This window comes from Monodelphis domestica, chromosome 4, assembly GCF_027887165.1.
Source record: "Monodelphis domestica isolate mMonDom1 chromosome 4, mMonDom1.pri, whole genome shotgun sequence".
NCBI lineage: Eukaryota > Metazoa > Chordata > Mammalia > Didelphimorphia > Didelphidae > Monodelphis > Monodelphis domestica.
In genome coordinates this window covers 413,502,210-413,524,797 of record NC_077230.1, presented here as the reverse complement: position 1 = coordinate 413,524,797, position 22,588 = coordinate 413,502,210, and the positions used below count along the sequence as shown (strand labels likewise).

Genomic DNA, 22,588 nt, shown 5'->3' with positions numbered 1-22,588 from the left:
TCATCCCCTCTGTGGCCTCTCTTGGCCCTTTCTACTTTTCCTCTTTTTTTTTTTTTCAAATCTCCCCTTTTCTCATGCAGTTTTCAGAGAAGTGTGCTGGCCCAGCCAGAGCTCTTCCCTTCCATGACACCTTTGCTCATGGGGGTTTGACCCCAGTGTCTGACTCTTTAGCAAGAAGAACCTTTTTTTAAATTGAAAATTTTAATGAATTAATTTAGAATATTTTTTCCCGTGGTTACATGATTCATGAAGAGGAACCCCTTTTGTAATGTAATGAGGCCATGGTCAGTGCTCCCCCAGCAGAGGAATTTGGGTAACTGGTCCCCTGCCGTCCAGATGAGGCTGCCTTCCACCAGCACAGAGAAGCAGGAGTAGGGGATATTTCCAGCTCTGGCAGCACGTGGAAGGTGGCCCCTGTTTCCCAGTGAGCTGTGCCCTAGAGTGCTTGCAGAAGGGGATCAGAAGGCCCTCAGCAGATGAGAGTCAGCCCTTCTTAGAGGTTCAGGTGGTGCCTGGTGCCTTTTCCACTTGTGTCTGTGGAAGAATCCTCCAAATGGGATCCAATCGCAAGTCCAGACACACCGAGAAGTGGGCTGTGGCTCCAAGTTCTCCATCCATCTGAATGATCTCATTCATACCTAGAAGAGCACTTCCTATGTGCCCGGCACTGTGTCAGGTCCTAGGGGCACGGCCAATCCATAAGCATTCATTAAGTGCCTATTAAAAGAAAGGCAGCCTCTGCCAACCTGCAGCTTCCAGCCTCGCGGAGGGGATCCGACCTGCCCTGCGATGAGTAAAGGCAGGAAATAGACCGACGCAATCCAAAGGGATTTGGAAGTGGGACAGATTAGCACCTAGAGGCAGGGAGGATCCGCAGAGGCGGAGGAAAGAGCTGGACCATCACCATCCTCGGATGCTTCGGGAATCCCCTTCCAAAAGCCAACGTGACTTTCAATCGCCAGAATGATTTGGGCGTGTTTCAGCAAATTTAATGCACATTCCAGGGCCAGACATTTCAGTCTTCTGATTTCCAGCTTGCCCCTGTTAGCCTCCCCTCTTTCTCCATCGAGAATATTTGGGCGAAGATCCCGGCTGATCCAACCCCCCGAAATGCAAGTCTCTCGGACCAAAGGCTCCAGTTTGGTCGCGTGGGGAGCCTTATCATTCGGGAGGAATGCTTCCTTCTGCCTCAATCGTGCAACCTCTCTCCCTTCCAACAGAACACACAGAGGGGGAATGAATCCCAGCCAGTCACTAGACCCCAGGGATTATGGATTCGAATCACGGGTTTTCTTTTACCTCTTGTCTGGAGAGGGGGACTTAGGAAAACTTTGTGCTAAATGATTTTTCTCCGTGGGTTTTCTCTCTTCCCCTGCAATATGTTTTCCCCATCAGGTCTCAGCTGCTGCAGATTGAATTGAGCTGCAAACATGTGAGCTCTTCTTCCCTGGGGGAGCTGCCTGCCGCTGATGAGATCTTCTCTCTTTCAGGTTATTCCTTGTCATCGAGTATGTGAATGGAGGGGATCTCATGTTTCATATGCAAAGGCAAAGAAAGCTTCCGGAGGAGCACGCCAGGTACGTCCAAGGCAGCGCCTGGTCACTGGCCTTGTCGTTTGCAACAATTAGAAAACCAGACAGACGTTCTCTGGCTCTGATGCGAATGAAGCGTCACATGGAAGAAATGCCTCGTGTCCCTGCCTCTGTCTGAGCATGAGCTGGTTTTCTGAGCACTTTACAAATATCATCTCATTGGAACTAGGTGCTTTTAGCCTCTTTTTACAGATGAGGAAACTGAGGCTCAGAGACCTTACCGTAACCTGGTCTGAGTCACTTAAAATAGGATTTGTACTGACCAGATCCAGGGTTCTCTCTGGTGGTGGTGGAGGAAGAAGTATGAACATTTTTAGCAGATGCAATTTTCCAAAATATGTTTAAAGTATACACAATTGGGAGTCAGGCCTGGAGACAGGGAGGTCCTGGGTTCAAATCTGGCCTCAAACACTTCCTAGCTGTGTGACCCTGGGCAAGTCACTTGACCCCATTGCCTAGCCCTGACCACTCTTCTGCCTTGGAGCCAATACACAGTACTGATTCCAAGATGGAAGGTGAGAGTTTTATGATTTCCTCAGCATAAGAGACTGAGAATGCTAAGGCAAATCCCAACCAGCCTATTCCTTGGTGTATAAGTTGCCTAAGACTCACAAGCCGAGTGATTGGTCTAGATTCTATTGTAAGAATTTGAGAGACAGGATCTGAACCCAGATTGAGTCATTCCCTCGATCATCCTGCCCTGCCTCGGTGAAAAATAAGTCAAACACTTCCTAAATGGGTGATCTTGGGCAAGTCCCCTCACCCTAGCTGCCCTAGCCCTTACCTCTCTTCTGCCTTGGAACCCATATTTATTAGTATCAATTCCAAGGTAAAAGGTCAGGGTTTTAAAGAAAAGAAAAATCAGCCACAGCTAAGTGAGGGTACCAAGAAACCTGATGGAGTGGTAGTCTGAGAAACTGGGTTCAAATCCCAGCTTTGCTATATACTGTCTGCATCACCTTGGGCGAGTCCTTTCCTTTCCTTTGATCTCAGTTTCTTTCTCTTTGTGACAGGACTACAAGTTGTCTCTTTCGTTCTTTCTCGCTCTCAGCACCGTTTCTTGAGCTGGGATGGAATTATGTTGAATAATTGTGTTGAATAATGCTCAGGGGCATTGCCTTGGCCGCCATGTTCCCTAGAGGAGCTGAGTGACATGGCTAATGCCTCATTCATCTTAACTTTGCCACTGAGAGGGACTGATGGAAGGTTCAAACTGTAGTTTGGGTTAGAGACCTGAATCTGACAGGTCAGTTTTGAATTTCCGATGCCAAGAAGAATGGATTAGTGAGGGCTTGACTCAGTGCAGGGGGAAACCCATCCATCTCACCTGGTTATTTTGAGAAATAAGAAAAATGGCTCCTGCTCCCAGCTCACTCTTAGGTGGCCCTCTGCACTTAGACATCGTCAGCTTCTCCTTTTGAATTGAATTGTCTTGTCACCTCAAGGAGCAATGAGACTTGGATGGCTTTTGAGTCTTTTTTTTTCTTCCCCCTCCAAGGTTTTATGCTGCTGAAATATGTATTGCTCTAAACTTTCTCCACGAACGAGGAATTATCTACAGGGACTTAAAACTAGATAATGTCCTCCTAGATTCCGAAGGTCACATCAAATTAACAGATTATGGCATGTGCAAGGTAAGCGACTGTGTCTGTGCGGATTTCAGCCTTCTCGTGTCTATGGGGATGGTTTGATTGGGGCAGCTAGCTGCCTCCTTGTACCCACGTCTGGCTATCATTTGTGCATCTGCCTGTGTGTATCTCTCTGTGTTTGGTTGCTGCCTCTGGGCTCATCTGCCTGTGTGGGAAGAAATAATAGAAAAGAAATTAATGATGTTGTTGTCCTCTAGATATTGCCTTTGAGCATCCTTGACTCTCTAAAGCCAAAGAAAGGGTCCAAACATCATCTGTCCAATCCTGACCTGAATGAGAATCTCCACAACTTCCTTGTCATCTTACTACTGCTTCAAGACTTATGGGAAGGAAGCGTCCTGCGACCTCCCAAGATAGCCCGTTCCACACTGGGGCAGCCCTCTTTCATTCACTTCAATCAATCAACAGAAAATTTTTTTGTATAAAAAGAGTTTATTTTTTTCCAATTATTTACACCAACAATTTTTTCCATTAGTTTTCCAAAATTATGAATTCCCAATTGTTTTCTTCCTCTCTTCTTTCTCCTGCCCTGAGATGGTAAGCAATTAATGCACAAACATTTTTTAAAGAACTTCCTATGGGGGGCAGCTCAGGAGGTCCTAGGTTCAAATTTGGCCTCAGACACATCGTAGCTGTGTGACCCTGGGCAAGTCACTTCACCCCCATTGTCTAGCCCTTACCTAGCCTTGGAACCAATCCACAGTATTAATTCTAAGATGGTAGGTTAGAACTTAGTAAGTTCTTTCTCTTGAGCTGAGTATAAAAGAAATGCAATAAAACCTCCAAAAGGAGTTCACAGTCTAATGGAGAAGACAATATATATAAACAACTGTTTGTGGGATAAATTCAAAAGGGGGAAGGCTATAGAGTAAAGTGGGAAAGGGAAAGATTTCCTTTAGAGGGTGGTGTTTCATCTGCAACTTGAAGGAAACCATGGAAGTCAGCAGGTGGGAGATGAGAAAGGAGAGCATTCCAAGTATGAGGTATTGCCAGAAAAAATGCCCAGAGTCAGGGCATGATCTTTTGTGGGGAATATCCAGAAGGCCAACGTCACTGGATTTTAGAATACATGGGGGCAAGTAAGTTGTAAGCAGACTGGAACCATTCTTCATCCATATTGGTTTTGTGAACTCATTTGTAAGACAACATTTTCCCTAATAAATTCCCACTTACTACATTCTAACCTGTCATGACCCTCATTGTCGTCTAATGTGTTAACTATCCCTCTCAGTTTTGTATCATTTGAAATAATTTGATGTGCATTTCATCAATGCCTTTATTCTTTGGTAAGAATATGAAATAGCACCTAGGAACATACAGATCCCTGGGACACTCCACTGGAGGCCTCCTGTGAACACTGACCTTAAAGTGACTTACTTCTAAGCCTGTTATTCAACATGTTCTGAATATTTACTTGTATGATTATCTAACCTATATCATTCTATATTTTCCAAAAAATAGTAGGAGCTAAAGCTAAACTTTTTGATAAAGTTTTATCAAAAGTTTTTCTAAAATCTAGGTGTGTGTGTGCACAGGGCAAATAAATAAATGAAATCTAGGTAGACTGTATCCACAGCACTCCTCTATCTACTAGTTTAATAATCCTGCCCCAACAAGGCAGTATGGTTAGACTGGCACAATTCTTTTTTTTTTTATCCTTCCCTTCCATCTTAAAATCAGTACTGCATTTTGGTTATAAAAGAACCAAGAAGAAGAGTGGTAAGAGCTAAGAAATGAGAGATAAGTAACTTGCCCAGGGTCATACAGCTAGGGAATGGTTGAGACCACATTTGAACCCAGGACCTCCAACCTCTAGGCCTGGCTCTCAATCGACTGAAATACCTTGCTTCTCCCTTCAATATATTCTTGATAAAGCCAGGCAGCCAGCCTGCTTCCCTTTGCTAGGTGTTCCCCAACCATCTTTTTAATTATCCATTCTAGAATTTCCTGGGAAATTGATGTCAAACTCCCTAGGTTGATTTTCAGCTCTGTTTGCTCTTTGTCTTTTGGAAAACCAGGACATTCACCTTTCTCCCATATTGTGCTCCCTCTCTCATTTTTCCATGATTTTTGAAATAATCACCATCAGTGGCTCAACTATAACAGCTGTTGGCTCTTTCAGCACTGGAAAATAAGGATATAATTCATCTTGGCTGGGTGACTTGCATTCACCAAGGGCAGTGAGGGATTCTCTGACTATCTCTTTACCTATCTTGAGTATCAGTTCCCTGTTAGTCACTCTTGTTCTGACATTTCCAATGTAAAGGTCATTCTCTTTGGCAGAGAAAACAGGAGCAAAATAGGCTTGAATATCTTAAGCCACCTGCCTCTCTGTTGTCACTTATCACTATCCCATCCACTCTAGGCAGCAGACCAATCTCTTCTTTGACCAATCCCCTTTTCCACCAATAGAGGTTTTCTGAAAATTCTTAAAAATATATATTTCCTTTTGTAACTTTCTCCACCAAAACTGAGGCATGCAGAGTAAACCTTCTTGCCTCTTCCACAGACTCCAGAAGGGGGAGGCAATGCTGTACTTCTCATCATTTCCACTCCAAACACCAATTCCTCTGTTAGTGACCTTGGGATCCAGAGAATCCTCTGGTTGACTCCTCAACCTTTTGAAGAATGAAAATAGCACAAGTTAAGAAGTAGCTTGTCATTGATTCCTGGGGGAAATATTTGCATGGATTATTAAAGATACCTACCTAGAATGGGAGGCAAGAATTACAAAAAGCAAGCCTGGCTTCTCGAGAATGGGCCATACCAGTGTTCTTCCTTGAGCAGAGAGATAGTGTACTCTAGTTCTTGATAAATGAAGTCCCTCATCATTATTACCATCATGCCTCTTTACCAGGCTACTGATCTGTTTCCTGAACATCTCAAAGTTTCTTTCTATCTAGGTGGTTTGCAGTTACATTCATGACTAAGTCACTTCTCTTTCTTCTTCTTCCATTGATCTTTACACAAAGCCGCTCTCTCCACCATGCTTTCCTCCTCTAGTCCTAGATTTTGTCTCAACCTAAGGGAGGAAATTGACTTTGGGAATGTATAATCCCACTGGACTCTCCCTCTAGTTTTATCTGATCCAGTTTCTTTTAAAAAAGGCACACTCATTCCAGTCCAAATGGGTTTCCTCCATCATGGTAGTCTCAGTGATGTCGAATTTACCCCTTAGCATTTACCTTTCTGAAAACACTTTCCAATCTTACGGCAAAATAGGAATCGAGCACTAGTGAACAGCAGGCAATTTAGTTGGTACTTGGTAAGTGCTGAGAGTGAGTTTTCAAAATCCTGAATTTCATAGGCTTGGGATTCCTGTGTGTGTGTGTGTGTGTGTGTGTGTGTGTATGTGTGTGGTATTATGTTGTGTTGTTTTATCTGAATTGTATTGAGGATTGGGGAGGCTGGGATATATTCTCCAGAGGTTTGTTCACTAACCCCCCCCCCAAATGATTTGTCCCCACAGGAAGGTTTGGGCCCAGGTGACACAACAAGCACTTTCTGTGGGACACCAAATTATATTGCACCCGAAATCCTAAGGGGAGAAGAATACGGTAGGTTGAGATTTTCCTTCTAGTCAATCCTGCCTGACTAGGTATCTCAGAACCATAAGATGGCAGGGCTGGAAGGGACCTCTGGGGCCGTGCGTGTTACTCATCCCTGAGTGTGAATTCCCCTCTACATCCTTCTAACCAATGGCTGTCTAGGCTGACCTGTATACATATGGGGCTTTGAGGTCTATGTCTTATTAAGTGGTACTGGGGAATGGGCAGAATACAGCTAGTGAGTGTAACTCTCATCTTCCTGACTCCTGTCCCAGTTCTCTATAGTTCCAAATTCCTTCTTGGATTCTTCCTTCCCATTAACCGGAATTTGGAAGATCCAGCTCATCCTTTTTCTGGATGGTAGGTAACATGGGGAAATGAATTCATCTTGGAAAGTCAGAGCCAAGTGAATCCCACAGTCTTGAAGGCTATCAGATCTAGGCAGTAAAAACCACGCCTTATTCCTTTTGGTGTGTGGTTCTCTCCTGATCAGAAGGCTCCTGTGTGCCACATTGGGTGCTTTTCTGGGACGGGCAGAGACGGGAACAATGACTTGTCATGGCTGGCTGTTGAGAGTACCTTTGCTCAAGACTTCATCCATCATCTACATTCCCTTGCCACTTTGCCTCTGGACACTTGTGCCTTAAGGCATAAGTGAAGACATTTCAGCAAATACTTCCCAAGTACTTACTGTATGTCAGGCTTTGGAGTCCTTGCCCTCAAGGAGCTTATAGTCTATGGTGGAGTGGGAATATGTTGTGTACACGTCAATAGCCGAGGCAGTATGTCAAGATAGAAAAAATAGTGACAACCATTGGGCATGGGGAGGAGGAAGATGAAGAGCAGCTTTGTGTAGGGAGTGGCGCCCAAGCTGTGCAGAGGGGAAGAGGGAGGAGAGCATTCTAGGCATGGACCGGGGGAAAGACAAAGGTCTTCTGGTAGGGAATGGAATTGCCACCTTCTCTGGAAATTCTTCCTGCTTTAAACCCATTGGGGAAAGTGGCCTTGCCCTCCTGAATTTCTCTGACATTTAGTAATCTATTCCTCTAACTCAGCATTTGTCATATACAGTCTAGTCTTCTCAGATTTAAGTGCTGACTAGGTGCCAGACGGATTGCAAGACTCTGGTCATATTCAGCTTGCATATCCTTCCCTGGACTTAGCACAAGTGCTAGGATTAATAGGTCCTCAATACATAGGAAGGAAGGGATTGGACTAGATGACTTCATGAGACCCTCCCCCCTTCCCCTAGTTCTAACTCCTCTGGTCTGGAATCTCCTTATGATCATAAGGAGGAAACTCCTTATGATCTGGAATCATGAATTGTTTGTTGTTTTTTTCAACTCTTACCTTCTGTCTTAGAGTCAAAACCAAGTATAGGTTCCAAGGCAGAAGAGAGGTAAGGGCTAGGCAATGGGGGTGAATTGACTTGCCCAGGGTCACACAGCTAGGGAAAATCTGAAACTAAACTTGAATCCAGAACCTTCAGCCTCCACGCCTGACTCTCTTCCACTGAGCCACCTAACTGCCCTTCATGAATTGCTTTTAAGTTTTATTTCCAAAATAGGATTTGTACATAGATACATAGATAACCACCATCAGTTCCTGTCTCAAGGGGTCATCGCCTTGGTCAGTTCTCTTCCAGTTCCCAGGGCTCAGCTTCCTCATTCAAAAAATGAAAGGGTTGGGCATCATCACCTTCAGTTCCTTCTAGCATCAATGGACTTCTTTGAGCCTCTTAGTGCCTGTCCATAGCAATCTCCCAGGAATGGGAAAATGTATATTCCTCAAAGGTGAGGGACTTGAATTTGAGCCTTTGGACTCCATGCATCTAGCACAACGCTTGGTGCTTAATCAATTCTTGCAGACTGATTTCACGAAGGATTTTCCCACTCTTCTTCTCCCCCTCCCCCATGAGAATGTTTTCCCAGTATCCACTGGTACGGTGCCTCCCATATAGTGGACACTTTACCCATGATTGTTCATTAGTTAGTTGGTTACTTGGTCGGTTAGCTCGTTGGCTGATTTGGGTTGATGGGTTGATTTGTTCTTTCAATGTCCCCAGGGTTCAGTGTGGACTGGTGGGCTCTTGGCGTCCTGATGTTTGAGATGATGGCAGGAAGATCGCCATTTGATATAATCACAGACAATCCGGACATGAACACTGAAGATTACCTCTTCCAAGGTACGTGGGAGACCACAAGAAGTGGGGGGCACAAGAAGTGCACTAGGAGCCTCGATCAGGCCTGGGAACAGAGCATGCACTTGAGCTCCAAGAACCTCCCTTACTCTTTTTTTTTTTATTTGCACCCTCCATATTCTGGGTGCTGCTGAGGCCTGTCAATTCCATTTTATAATAATCTCTCTCAAATATTCCCCCTCCTCTTCTCTGGCACTCATCCCCTCACATCTGGACTGGTGCAATAGCTCCTCTGCTCCTCTCCATCTTCCAATAATCCACCAAAGTAATTTTTCCTAAAATGCAGGTGGGACCTCATCACTCCTCTACTCAATAATCTCTAGTGGCTCCCTATTCCTTCCAGGATTGAATATAAAATCCTCTCATTGGCATTCAAAGCCCCTTCTAACTTGTCCTTCTGCTTTTCCAGCCTTCTTACACCATATAGCATGCTCCTCCACCCCCACACTCCCTCCACTACTCCCTCTGCAGCCCAGTGACACTGGATTCTTTGTTGTTCTTGGAGCAAAACTCTCCATCTCCAGGCATTTCCCCTGACTGTGCCCTAGGCCTTTCCCTCCTCATTTCTGCTTCCTGGCTTCCTTTAAGTCTCAGCTAAAACCTTGCCTTCTCTTGATTCTAGTGCCTTCCTTCTGTTGAGTATTGCCATTTATCCTATGTATCCCTTGTTTGTATGTTGTCTTCTCTTTTAGTCTGTGAACTCTTTGAGGACTGTCTTTTGCCCTTCCTTTTGTATCCTTAGGACCTGGCGCATAATAGGCAATTTATCTCATTTTATTTTAAACTCCTACCTTCCAACTTAGAATCAACATGAGGTATTGGTTCTAAGGCTGAAGAGAGGTTGGGAATAGGTAATGGGGTGAGCTTTTCTCCCCAAAAAGTCTTTCCTGTGCCATCTCCCTGCTTTTTTCCCAGGCTGACCCCCTTACCTGCAATTCACTCTCTCCTTCCCTGTTGGGCCACCTGCAACATAAACCCCTTCCTGATTGCCCCAGTTACTAGTTCTGCCCCCCCAGAACTTATTTGGTTTGCATGTCTCTCTACATGTGTGGGATCCCTCTGTCCTCACCCCCAGGAGCCTAGCATTACAGCTAGAGGGAATATCAAAGACCAGATAGTCTTTCTTCGTCAATGTTCAAGTGGGGAAACTGAGACCTTTGCAGGTTAAGTGCCTTTCCCAGGGCTATAAACATCAGAGATGGGCTTTGAATGGAAGTTCTCTGATCATGTTCTTTCCATTGTATCAGGAGATAAGTTCCTGCAGAGACTGTCCTGGTTCCTTTTTATTTTTGTATCCCCGGACACATAGCAGACCCTTTCAAGAACGTTTGTTCTATAGGAAAAAAGGGGACAGAAATAAATTCTAATAGAACGAAAGCATCTTGAGGGCAAGCGTTATGCTCCTTCCCCTTCTCATAGCACCTTATACTTAATAACATTTTTTTTAATGCCACCTCCATTTCCAAACGTTGCCTTACTTTCTCCTTAGAGTCAACCCTTAAAATGGGGAATAAAGACAGAAAAAGAAAAATGAGATTCCAGAAAACTGACCTAACACACATCAGCAGTGTCTGATTTGGAACCCTGGCCAGACAACAACCTCCTTTTCTGTAGTAAAAGTCGGGGCACATCTTTTCTCACGTCTTCCTCCCAGGGCACATCTGGACTTAGCATTCTTGTTGGGTTTTTTCCCTCATCTCATATGTGTAGTTGCTGTTTATTATTTTCCTGGCTCTGCATCAGTGCACCAGTCTTCTGGTGCTTCTCTGAATTCTCCCCATTCTTTTGTGTTTCCCAAAGCATGAAGAGCAGTCCTTAGACCGTCTTTTGTTTAGCCAGTCTCCAGGCAAAGGGTGTCTCTGGCTTCTAGTCCTTTGAGACCTCAAAAAGTTCTCCCTTGGAACATAGTGACATGTCTTGGGCTGGTCCTGCTGTCTTTGACCTCCTGAGGTAGGTGGGTGCCCAGCAGAGGGCTCCATGGTCACGGCCACTGGTCAAATTCCGTTAAAGTCGCCTTTTTTCACGTCTCCCTGTACACTTGAATAACAGGCAGTCACAGAACAGGTCTAGAATTTTATTTTTTGGCTCATTAGTGAACGTTCGTGTAAGACAGAAAAGTGGGACATTTCTCAAGACCTTTTTTCCAATCTCCTCTAGTTATCCTTGAGAAGCCTATTCGAATCCCCAGATTTCTCTCTGTCAAAGCTTCCCACGTCTTAAAAGGATTTTTAAATAAGGTAAGTGTTCCAAGTTCTCTTACCACAGGAGGGACATGCATGGGGCTTGGGCTAACCTGGTATTTTCCTCTTGGCAATTTAACAGCAGGGAACAGCTATCATGCAGACCGAGATCATGAGGGTCCCCAGGCATATTCCATATCCCCCATTTGAGATTGGAGAAAATGAATGTCATTTTTTAGAACAATATTTTAATGACTTCGCCTCGTTGCCTCTAGGATCAATTCCTCCTCGGCTCGGCTTTAGAGGCTCTCCAAACTCTAGCTCCAAGCTACCTTTCTAGGCTTCCTCCACATGATTTCCTTCCAAGCATTCTCTGGGCCATCTAAACTGGTAAACTAGCCAGTCCCCCAAATTGGCATTCCATTTCTCGTTTCCACCTCTTGGAAACTCCTCCAGGAAGCCTGCCCTTAGCCCCGATCCCCTTTCCCCCAGTATTCCCTCTGATTGTCAGGGCTCTCGTTCTCCATCAGTGATGCTGTATTTGTAGACAGCTTGCATTCTCTCCTTCTCCTCCCCCTCCAATAAAAGGAAGCTCCTGGAAGGCAGGGGCTGGCTTGCAGTCCTCTCTCCATAGCCTACTGAATTATTCCATTACTGTATTGACTGGATTGCATTGGATGATGCCTTAATACTCTGTCCCTGCCCTCACTCCAAATGAAAACTAGACCTCCAGCAAAACCGAGATCCAACTTAAAATATGGAGAGGAAACATGTTCTCAAAGCTGGGAAGGCTCATTCTGATTTGGAAAAGGGAGCCATTTTTAGTGATCCTGGGGCTGTTTGTTGCTTTGTTTTTCATTGCTTCCTTGTGCATTGAAAACACAGCTTGGGGGTGGGTGGGAGAGAAGAAGCATTTATAGAACACCTACTGTGTGCCAATTGCTGAGGCGTGGGGGAAGGAAAGTTCCTCTGGGCCAGTGGGGACATTTCCCTCTTTTGTCGTCGGGAGGGAGGGCTCATCAGTAAATTACAAGAGCAAATGTTGACTTGCCTGTTTCAATTCTGACTTCTAGGATCCCAAAGAGAGGCTTGGTTGCCAACCGCAAACGGGATTTTCAGATATCAAGTCTCATACGTTCTTCCGCAGCATAGACTGGGATCTGGTAAAAAAAAACAACAACCCAACCCCTCCCTCCCTCCCCCCCCCCCACCCCCATGAATCCCCTGGGGTGGTGAATGGAAGCGTGCTTTCTTTCTGTCCTGGAATGGATTTATGTAGGGCAAAGCCAGCTATCTGAGTGTGTGTGTGTGTGTGTGTGTGTGTGTGTGTGTGTGTGTGTGTGTGTGTGTGTGTGTGTAGGAATGTCTTCTGCAGTACCTCTTTTCATGGACCTTTTTTCTTTTGTTATAATCCTCTGATATCCACAGAGAACACAGTAAAAGCCAGAAAGGAACCATTTATTTGTCTACCACACACCCACCATCACCCCCCAAAAAAAGGACACACAAGGAGTATTGTTCATTTTGTAGTATGGTGTAGAACCATTAACTAGAAATCCTATTGTCTGAGGCAAGAAGTATTACCTGCATCCCTCCACCCTCTCCAGTCCACTTTGTAAGTCAGATTCCAACTCCAGGACATCGGCAGTGGGCAGAGGTCCAGGGACAATCAGAATCTACTGCTAGAGAGACTTCCATTGGTAGGGCCAAAGGGAAGTGGCATCTCATGCAGTGGCTTCTCTTTTTAGCTAATTATTCTTACTAATTAGATGTAAAATTCGATTGTTTCTAGCTAAGAGAAGAGCCTAAGATGGTACTGGTGTCTCTTGAATCTTGGCGCCCAGAGTCAAAGCCCTGGTTGCCCCGTCTTGGTTGTGGTTCTGTGAGATTCTCTGAGGACAATCCTTGTTTGGAACCCTTTAGTAGAGAGGAGCATCCCTACTCACCATTGCTTAATTATGGCTGGCATCGGCTGGGGCAGCCACTGAAGCTTGAGAGGGTTCTTGCTGGAGGCATTATCTGTTTGGCAAGGAATGGAGTATCTATTTCAGGAGATCCGCATTCTGGGGGAGGCTGCATCAATGACCACCAGGCCAGTGTTTTTGAGAAAGGCTCTCACTGTCCTGAGCTCTTCTCTGGCTTCTGTTGGCAGAAAAATGCGCCCTTTGCCACTGGGTCACTCATTTAGGAGCTTTCTGGAAGGAATGGTGAGAAACAACCCCTGGCTGAAATAATTATATGACTTAGCCATCCCATAACCCCTGATGCCTCTGGCAAGTGCCTGAGAACCAAGAAAATGAAACCCAACAGGCCATGTTCATCGTCCATGCCCAGGGAATGGTGAACCACCAAGGAAGTCACTTTCTGGAGCAATTCAGTCCTTCGTTCCGTCCCCCGTGTCTACACTGGCCAGCAGGAAGGGAAGCATCGAGGGAAACTGAGGCTGAAGAAAAACCCTGACCAGGAGGCGATTGGGAATTCTCCTAATGGACTTCTCTAGCTAGACTGTCTGGGTCACCCCGGGAGGGTCTCGTTTAGACAGACTCAGCAGGGAAAATGGACCCCAATTTGTAACTCCTCAAAACCAGATTCTATCCATGCTGCTAGTTCACGTCATTCTCTTTGACGGACCATTTCAGTCATGGAACCCGATGTGCCCTTTCCGAGGTTTGTGTCGGAGCCATTGGAGAAGTTGGCAAGGTGACCTCGCTTCCCTCTTGGGTGCTCGTTCTCTCCCTTTGAGGGGGGACAGCAGGGCAATCTGCGTGTTCCATCTAGGTGCCCGGAGTAAATGATTAAGTCTCTAATCTGGATTCTAACTCTCCTGGAATAGATTACTTATTCTAACTGCCTAGGCTTGAGCCCCCACCTCTCTAGGGCTTTGCTGCATAATAAGAGTTTTACGGACCAGAACACTGGGTTGGGCGCAATTCTTTTGTTCTGATAGATACCACCAGGTGGTGCCACAGTTCATAGAGCACCAGAACTGGGTTCAAATCCAGCCTCAGACACTAGCTGTCTGAGCTGGGATTCTGCCTGCCTCAGTTTCATCCTTTGTAAATCGTGGATAAATAATAGCACCTGCTCCCTAAGGTCAAAAATGAGGCAGTATTGTAGCAGGTGTTTCCTTCCAGTGTCAAGTACAGTAGTATAAAAAGAGCCCTGACGCAGGCATTGGGATCTGAGTTCAAATCCTGCCTCTGATGGTTGCTGTCTGCCCGACTTTACATGGGTTGCTTAACCCTTCTTGGCTTCAGTTTGTTCATCTCAGAAGGGCTCTGGGATCCTCCACACTCTCCTGAAACGCACCCATCTCCTTCCCCAAACCAGCATGCCTTAGGAGGAGCTCTTTAGCCTGTAAGAGGAGAGACCTTTTGCTGAGGAGCTGGACCATCATCCTGCATCTTCAGCTCAAATAAACTCTGGGAACTTTGGCAATCAGGGAGCAATCAGTCAGGGAGAATCATTTATTACTGAGCTCTGGAGGAACAAAGAAAATTAAAAAAAAAACTGTCCTGGAGGAGCTTGTTGGCTTGTAGTGGGGAGAGCAAATAAGGAAATACACAGGATAAATACTGCAAGAGGATATTCTGGATGAATGGGAGATGCCCTACGAGGGAAGGAACCGTAACTAAGGGAGATCAGCAAGGCTTCTCGAAGGAGTTGGAATTCGAAGAGAGCCAGAGAAGGCAGGAGGAAGAGTGTTTGAAGAATGGGCAACTGAACATGTGGCAGGATGGGAAAAAAGAAGAGCAAGGAGACCTCCAGTTACAAAGGGATTGGGATGCCATGACGCCTTGCACTCAGTAAAACCAAGATCCATTATAGCCAAAAGCCTTTCATATGGGATTAAAATGTTATTTGTGTGAAGATGGGATTAACGCTCCCCTGCCCCTTTTTAGATCATTTGTTGATTTAATCTAAAAATGGGCTGGGGAGCATTAATCCCATCTTCACCTTTGGGGGCAGCTGGGTGACTCAATGACTGGGTTCAAATGTGGCTTCAGACATTTTCTAGCTGGGTGACCCTGGGCAAGTCACTTAACCCCCATTGCCTAGCCCTGAGCACTCTTCTGCCTTGGAACTGGTACTTCTCTTGATTTAAAGACAGAAGATGGAGGATTGGATTGTTTTTTACCTTTTAAAGAGATTTGTCCAGGGCTGACCAATTCCCTTTGAAAAGCTCTTTAATAAGTCCCAAATTCATTCATCTGTGCATGGCTTTATCTCCTCTGAGTGTCACAAGAAATAGTCCTCAGAGTATTGTTGTCTTAGAAATGGAGAAACTAAATTAAACTAAATTAAATTTAAACTAGTTATGTGATTTGCCCAGAAGCACACCAGCTAGTAAATGTCAGAGGCGGGATTTGAGCTGACTCTTAGTCCCTCCCTCCCTCACTCCCTCCCATTTATGGATAACTTGATTGTTTTTTTCTAATTTAGTTTTTTTCTGGGTTCTACATGTGTTATCACACAAAACCTATTTCCATAGGATTCGTTTATGTATCTCTTTATGCTTTCCACACTTTCCTTACCACCGCCCGGTGAGGATTCCCATTTTATAAATGAAGAAAAAAATGGAGTGACTCGTCGGGATCTGAACCCAGGGCTCTCCAGACCTCTGGGGACAATGTGCCGTGGAAGACTCTGTCGTGCGGGGTGGAGAGGGCTGCTTCTGCTCCAGATTTGTGGGCAGAAATATTCCATAGTCTTAGAAAAATGGGAGACGGTGCCAGTTCCTGGCCCAGGTAACCAGGGCAAAGGCACCGGCCATCCAAGAATGCTCGGCCCGAGGCCCCTGGAGGCAGCGGAAACGGCACCTTGCACCCTGAATGAAAAGGCTCGGGGAGGGCTCCGAAGCAGAGCAAGACTTTTTCATGCCACCAGACGCTGTGGTGATTTCTGGGAAACGAGATGAAAGGGAAGCAGCCAGTTCTGGGAGCCAGGGTGGGGTTTCTTATTCATTCTGCTTTGTTTTTGGTTGGGATTTTCCAGCCTGGCAGGGAGCCTCAGGATGAAACAGGTAAAAAGAAAATCGCCCTCATGGCCAGATTCCCCCGCCAGGCTCCAGGCTGTGGGAATAGTGGGGAAGGAGACAGAGCAGCCTGGTTTGGAATCCTGCTTCCTGGGCAAGGAATTTGCCCCATGTAGCGGGGGAGGAAGAGGATTTAGAGTCAGAGGTCCTGGATTCAAATCCTGGCTAAACCGCTTCCTAGCTAGCAGGGTGGTTTTTCTAGAGGTGAGTTACCTCCCCTGTAAAATGAGAAGTTTGGACTCGATTGCCTCCAAGGTCCCTTCTGTCACTCCTTCTCTCATCGACTTGCTGCTTTCACTCAGGGTAGAAACTTTGTTGGGTGGCTTTGTCTCTACAGGACCTGGCATATAGTTGGTGCTGAATAAAAGCTTATTGACCCTAGCTGTGTGACCCTGGGCAAGTCACTTGACCCCCATTGCCTAGCCCTTACCACTTTTCTGCCTTGGAACCAATATACAGTATTGAGTCTAAGATGGAAGGTGAGGGTTTAAAAGAAGAAAATAACTATCCAGTGGTTATATACTTCCCAGCTGGGTGACCTTGGGCAAGTCACTTACCCCCATTGCCTAGCCCTGACCGCTCTTCTGCCTTGGAGCCAATACACAGTATTGAGTCTAAGATGGAAGGTGAGGGTTTAAAAATGGTAGAAGCCAAAGCAAAATGTTGGTCTAACCTCAAAGGGAATAGGGAGCTTTTTCTTCTCCAAGGAGGCTTGTTTGACAGTCCCCTCTTCCCCCTGCCTACCCGCTCCTTCTTGCTGCCTCCGTCGCTAGCATTCTGTCTTAGAATCAGTGCTGTGTATTGGTCTCAAGGCAAAAGAGTGGTCAGGGCTAGGCCATGGGGGTCAGGTGACTGGCCCAGGGTCACACAGCCGGGATGTGTCAAGCCAGTTCTGAACCCAGGACCTCCTACTCGAGCCCTGTTTTGAGGCAGTTGTCCATTTGATGGAAGCCCTAACAAAGCTGGCTCCTCATTTGTGGCTCTTCATGGGCAGCGGTGTTGGAGAAGCGAGTCTTGGGACATTCTGGGGTTGTTTTAAGGGGGGTCTCCCCGTGTGGCAGCCCTTCCTGATTGATAGGGAGGCTTTACCCAGCACCATTTTCCTCCATTACCAGGGCTCGCCCTCTTAGTGCTAGACTCATTGTGGGCACCAGATCTGAGCCGGATGGAGGCTCTCGGCTCCTGGCTCAGCCCCACGCTGGAGCAGGTGACTCAGGAAGTGCTCGTTATGGGCCAGACACTGTGCCTAAGAGCTGGGGTCCCTGCCCTCAGGGCGCTTCCTTTCTAATCGGGAAGGTGCTTGCTACAAGATGCACTGAGTAGACAGATGGCGGGTAGCCTTGGAGGGGAAGCCTCTGGCAGCTTGCGGCTTCTCTAGGAAGGTGGCATTGGAGCCGAGTCATCGAGAAAGCCCAGTGGCCCTCCCAACTCTGCAATGACGTGAGAAAGTGACTTTAACTCTACCAGTGAAATTTGAACTCGGGTCTTTCTGACCACTGTAAGGCACTGCTCCAGTGCCACTTGTGTTGAGTAGAGTGTTTCCTCCTTTGTCCATGACATCTCCGGCCAAGCCTTGCTGATCGACATGCTAAAACCCTCTATGGGCGCAAGGGGGATAAATGGAATTTGGGGACCATGTCCAAGATGGGCAAAGCAGATCCCTGGTGGTCAGAGCCCGAAGCCAACAGGATTAAGCATTCCGGGCTTGGTAGGCCTATCTGAGGCCGAGCTCTCCAGGCCCCGGGGGCACCTGCATGCCGAGACCGAGACAGAACAGAGTGGGCTCCAGGTCTGAGCCTGGGGTGCCTGAAGGACAGGAAGCTGGCGCCTTCCTAACAATCTCCACCAGAGAATGTATCTTGTAGAAATGGGCGTCATTGCGATGAGGCGACGATGAATTTCAGCCAGATGTCGAGAAGGACGTTTAAATAGTGCTTACCCTGTGAATGGAGGCTCGATGCCTCGTTAGGCTTAGTCTTGTTTCGTTATGCTTGGGCAGAGAATGAAGGTGAGGTGCTTGTGAGGAGCAGACTTCATTCCTCTTGTACCCCTTCCCCAAGGCTTAGAGGACAGCGTTATGTATTGGAAGGAGCCAAGGGCTTGGAGTCAGGAAGCCCCAAATTCAGATGCTGCTGAGGACACTTACTCATCTGTAACCCCATCTGTGCCTCAGTTTCTTCATCTGTAAAGCAGGAATAACGTCCTCACGATCACAGGCCTTGATGTCAGACACAATTGTTTTTGTTCCCTCTGTCCCTCGGCTGGAGGGGGGTGCTGGGATCCTCACAGGCAGCTTATCCACTCGTGCCGACGTGTGAAGCGGGTCCACCTGCGGGCCTCTCTCGTCTTTCTGGCCACAGTCAGCCCCCACGAGCACAGGGCAGGAAGCAGGTTCTATTCCTTCCTTTCTCTGGTGTCCGGCTGGCGTCCTGACCTGTTTTGGCCCTGGGGCCGCCTGACCCACGCACTCTGGATTCGAGTCTGTCAGACCCTTTCTGGAGGGCCGGATCTTTCCCACTGGTGCCCACGCTTTGCTATCAAAGTGGGTGTTTCCTGGGACTTTCAGTGAGGAGCTTTGGGGTCACTGGACATGGGTTCAAGTTCTTTTTTCTATTACTCCCTGGGTTACCCTAGGCAAGCCACTTAAGCTTCAGGCCTCAGTTTCCTCCTCTGGAGGGGATTCGAGCTAACGCCTCTGGTGCTGCCCTGCTAGGTCCAGATCAATCCATTTAACCTTAAGGGACAGACTTACTCCCTTAAGGCCAGAGCTGGGATGGAATTAACCGGAAACTTGCCCCACACCCACTTGGATTCCTAATAGAAAAATCAGCCTTTGAATTTAAAAGCTGCCAGTTAGGGGTCGTGGCCATAGTGTCTAAGACCCCCATCTCCAGGAGGGTATAAATGGAGGAAAAAGCGAGGCGCTGCAGTGGATAGAGTTGGCTTTAGAGTCAGGAAGACTTTTCTTCCGGAGTTCAAATCCACTCAGGCACTTACTAGCTGTGTGACCCTGGGCAAGTCACTTATCCTTGAACAGCAACCGCAAGGTGTAAATTTTCTTACTTGTCTCTTACTTGCCTCTCCCAGCGTGAGAGTGGGCAGGTCTGCCCTCATTCTGACCAACCCAGAGCTCCGACTTTCTATTTCTAATCTGGGCTGGTTTGCTCCTCCTCCTCCCCATCCCAGAGACCCTCTGGAGATCCTTGGCCATGGTGAGGCATCCTCAGGCTTCCATAGGCCTTTTCCCTGAGGCCAGTGGGCAGGTTTCTCACCTCCAGGAGGCTGGGGATCCGCGGGGCCCCTGGGCTCCCCGATTCCCCTGGGGCGGGCATCCCCGTGCCCGGGGAGCAGGTCACCCGGCACTGGCTCCTCCCTCCCCCACAGGCTGACCTTTCCAGGCCCCCAGTGCTCATAGCAGCTTCAGCAGCTGATCAGACAGAAACTGCTATCAGGCTTCACTTTGCAGGAAAAGGAATTTGATTTCAGCACTGAGTTGTGGCTGGGGAAAACACAAATTCAAATCCAGCCTCAGCCACTTACTGTGCGACCCCGGGCAAATCAATCACTTGCCTGTCTGCCTCAGTCTTCCCTTATGCAAAATGGGAGCGATAACAGCCCGCACCTTCCGGGACTGTGACAATAACAGGAATGAGGTAGTGTGTGCAAGCACTATGTCCATGTTCGCCATATCATCATTCCCTTTTCTGTGGCCATCGTTATGGAGGCCAAAAGCCCAGTCAAGGGGGCCCTGCCTGGGGAGAAGACTGTGCTCAGTGCGCAGGTGCCGGGCTCTCCACACCTCTTTCTCGATCGCCGTATCATAGAGGCTACGTAGGGCCCGATTCTGCCCCAAAATCTCCTCCAGGGGTATCGAATGACAGTTCACGTAAAGGCCAAGAAATGCCGGGACACGCACTGCAATTCGATCCTGTTAGACTCTCGCTGACCCTGGAGAGTGCGTGCCCAAATCCCAAAGCTTGGGGGATGTTGATAGAGGCTGTTTCAGCGTCCAGGTTCGGGAGTCTCGGGCCTGAAAATGGAGGTGGGGGGACGGCCCCCCGGCATTAGGATGGGGGAGAAGTAGCCCACGCAGGACAAGTCGGTTTCCTTAGCTCCCAGGGTGGCCGTCTCCCCAGAGGGTGCCTCCCCAGCCGCTTGGCTTCCTCCTGCTTCGGGAGGTGTCAGGGTCTCCCCAGAGAAATGAGGACTGAGCATGCCGTTAGCCTGGCTCTGCACCGAATGCCCGCCTGACCTCGGGCACACTCCCCACCCCTGGGACGTGCCACGGCCAGCGCTCCTCGACAGATCCCGGCTTCCTCTGCAGAGTCGGGAACTTGAAGGGTATTGGTGGTCACTCGTTCATTCTCCTGAAGAGTTTAGACTAGGTGACCTCCGAGATCCCGTTTCTGGTTCCGTGGCTTTTAGATTTGGCGCTATAAGGTTCCCTGAGGCCGGACAATCCAAGCCTTTGGATCTCTAGCTATCGGCACGTGGCAAGTACCTCAGACACGCTTTTGATTGATGGGAAAAGGAAAGCCCAGAGAAGTGAACTGACTTCCTTAAAGTCAAATGGGCAGTCAACAGGGTAGCTCCAAGATTCAAATCCAGGTCCTCAGACTCCAGATCCAGTGAACTTTCCATTCTGCAGGGCTTCTCCCAAAGAGAAGCACTTCGTTTCTCCCTAGCAACAGGGCTGAAAATAGTGTTTCCTCCAGAGCTGGCAGAATCTTGGGAGCGCCGTGAAAGTGGGTGGGAAAGCAAGCGACTTCCAACACCCATCTTGCGTCCCTCATGTGCTTTCCACCAGGGCAGCTGAAAGAGAAGACAACCCTTTATCATGACGGTAGAGGCACCAAGGGAGCAGCCCTGGCTTGTGTTAAAGCTGGTGACCTCTGGCTGTCATCCAGGCCCAGCTGAGCTGCCGGTATTGATGGAGGAAGCTTTGGTGGCCAGTTGGAAGAGAGACCATCTTGTCCAGCGAGACTGAGCAGGGCCCATGCCAAAGGCCTACCGTAGTTAGAGCCGAGCTCAGACCAGGGCCCTCTCCCCTAAATGACAGCCAGGTACATTTCGCAGGCTGATGCCAGTCAAAGTTGGCAGCGGTGGGTCTCTCTCACCTGGCGCTCACTGCCTTACTGAAATCCCAGGTCTAGGCTTTCTCCTACCAAAAACTAGAATCCAGTGTTTGGTATGGCGAGTTGTTGCCTATCCTAAAGCAGGTGGCATTTCAAATGGAACAAAGATGACAAAACACAGGACATGTGTATACATGAGGGCTGTGATCTGGACAGGGCCGCGGGCTCTTCTCGTCTTTCCCCTTTGTGCCTCGGGGTTCACTGAAATGATCCCATCTTTTGACCTGGCCAGACCTCCCTGGAATGTTGTGTGGGCATGCTCTGGGCACCATAGAACAAAGCACTTGGGTATGCTGGGGAGTGCCTGGCAATGATGAGGAGGAAAATCAAGGAATGCCCCCAAGAGCATGGATGGCTTTCTTCTGTGAAAGAGGGATTTGATTGGTTCTCCAAGTTAGAACTGGAGCAGTAAACGCCTGAAGTTGAAGAGAGGAAGGACCATCTGATCCAACCCATTTTATAGATGGGGACCCGAGCAGTGTTTGAACCTTAGGAAACACATGGTTCAAGCCGGCCCCAAAGGCAGTGACCTTAGAGGTCAGCCCTTTTTTCCTCCTCCAGCCTCTCTTCCATGAGATACTGAAGGACCTGGATTCAAGTTACATTTAATAAAGGCTTGTTGTTTGAATCAGATTTTGGCACTAGGCCCTTTTTTTGTCTTCAGGATTATGGTTTTGTTGCACCATTGGGCAAGACCCTTTCCCTCTCCCCTTAGTGTCTTCTTTATGTAGTGAGGCATTTGGACTAGGTTAGCCGTTCTTAACCTGAAGGCTGTGAATGTTTTCCTTTGTTTTCATAACTGTATCTCCATGTGGTTGGTTTCCTTTGTGATCTGACATGTTTTACATATTTAAAAACCTGAGAAAGGATTCATCTATCCAAACCATGCAAGGATCTGAGACAGTTTCCAAGGACTGCTGGGCAAAGGGATCTCGGGTTCCTTCCTTTCCCCTGCCCAGGGCCATGAACCCCCCTTTTCGAGCTGTGAGTGGTATGGGGAAGATATATTTCACATACTGAAGTCATAAATATGACACTATCTGATGTCTACTTTGTTCTTTTTTCTAAGCTGGAGAAGAAGCAAGCCCTCCCTCCATTTCAGCCTCAGATAACCGATGATTATGGTCTGGATAACTTCGATACACAGTTCACCAGCGAACCTGTGCAGCTAACCCCAGATGACGAGTAAGTGCCTTAGAGTCTGAAGACTGGCTGAGGTGCTTTAGCAAGGCCAGGCACAAGGAGGCAG

The 22,588-nt window shown here is 47.5% G+C and overlaps 1 protein-coding gene across 11 annotated transcripts in view; it reads left to right on the top strand.

Annotated features, from left to right (window-relative positions):
- Nucleotides 1-22,588, top strand: part of PRKCZ (protein kinase C zeta) — a 251,095-nt gene that overhangs the window by 224,973 nt on the left and 3,534 nt on the right. For all 11 annotated transcript variants that reach the window (XM_056795988.1, XM_056795989.1, XM_056795990.1 and 8 more), the window contains 7 exons: nt 1,491-1,577; nt 3,091-3,226; nt 6,711-6,798; nt 8,855-8,974; nt 11,147-11,226; nt 12,243-12,332; nt 22,409-22,524. In XM_056795988.1, the coding sequence (XP_056651966.1) occupies nt 1,491-1,577; nt 3,091-3,226; nt 6,711-6,798; nt 8,855-8,974; nt 11,147-11,226; nt 12,243-12,332; nt 22,409-22,524 (717 nt within the window). The remainder of the gene's footprint in view (nt 1-1,490; nt 1,578-3,090; nt 3,227-6,710; nt 6,799-8,854; nt 8,975-11,146; nt 11,227-12,242; nt 12,333-22,408; nt 22,525-22,588) is intronic.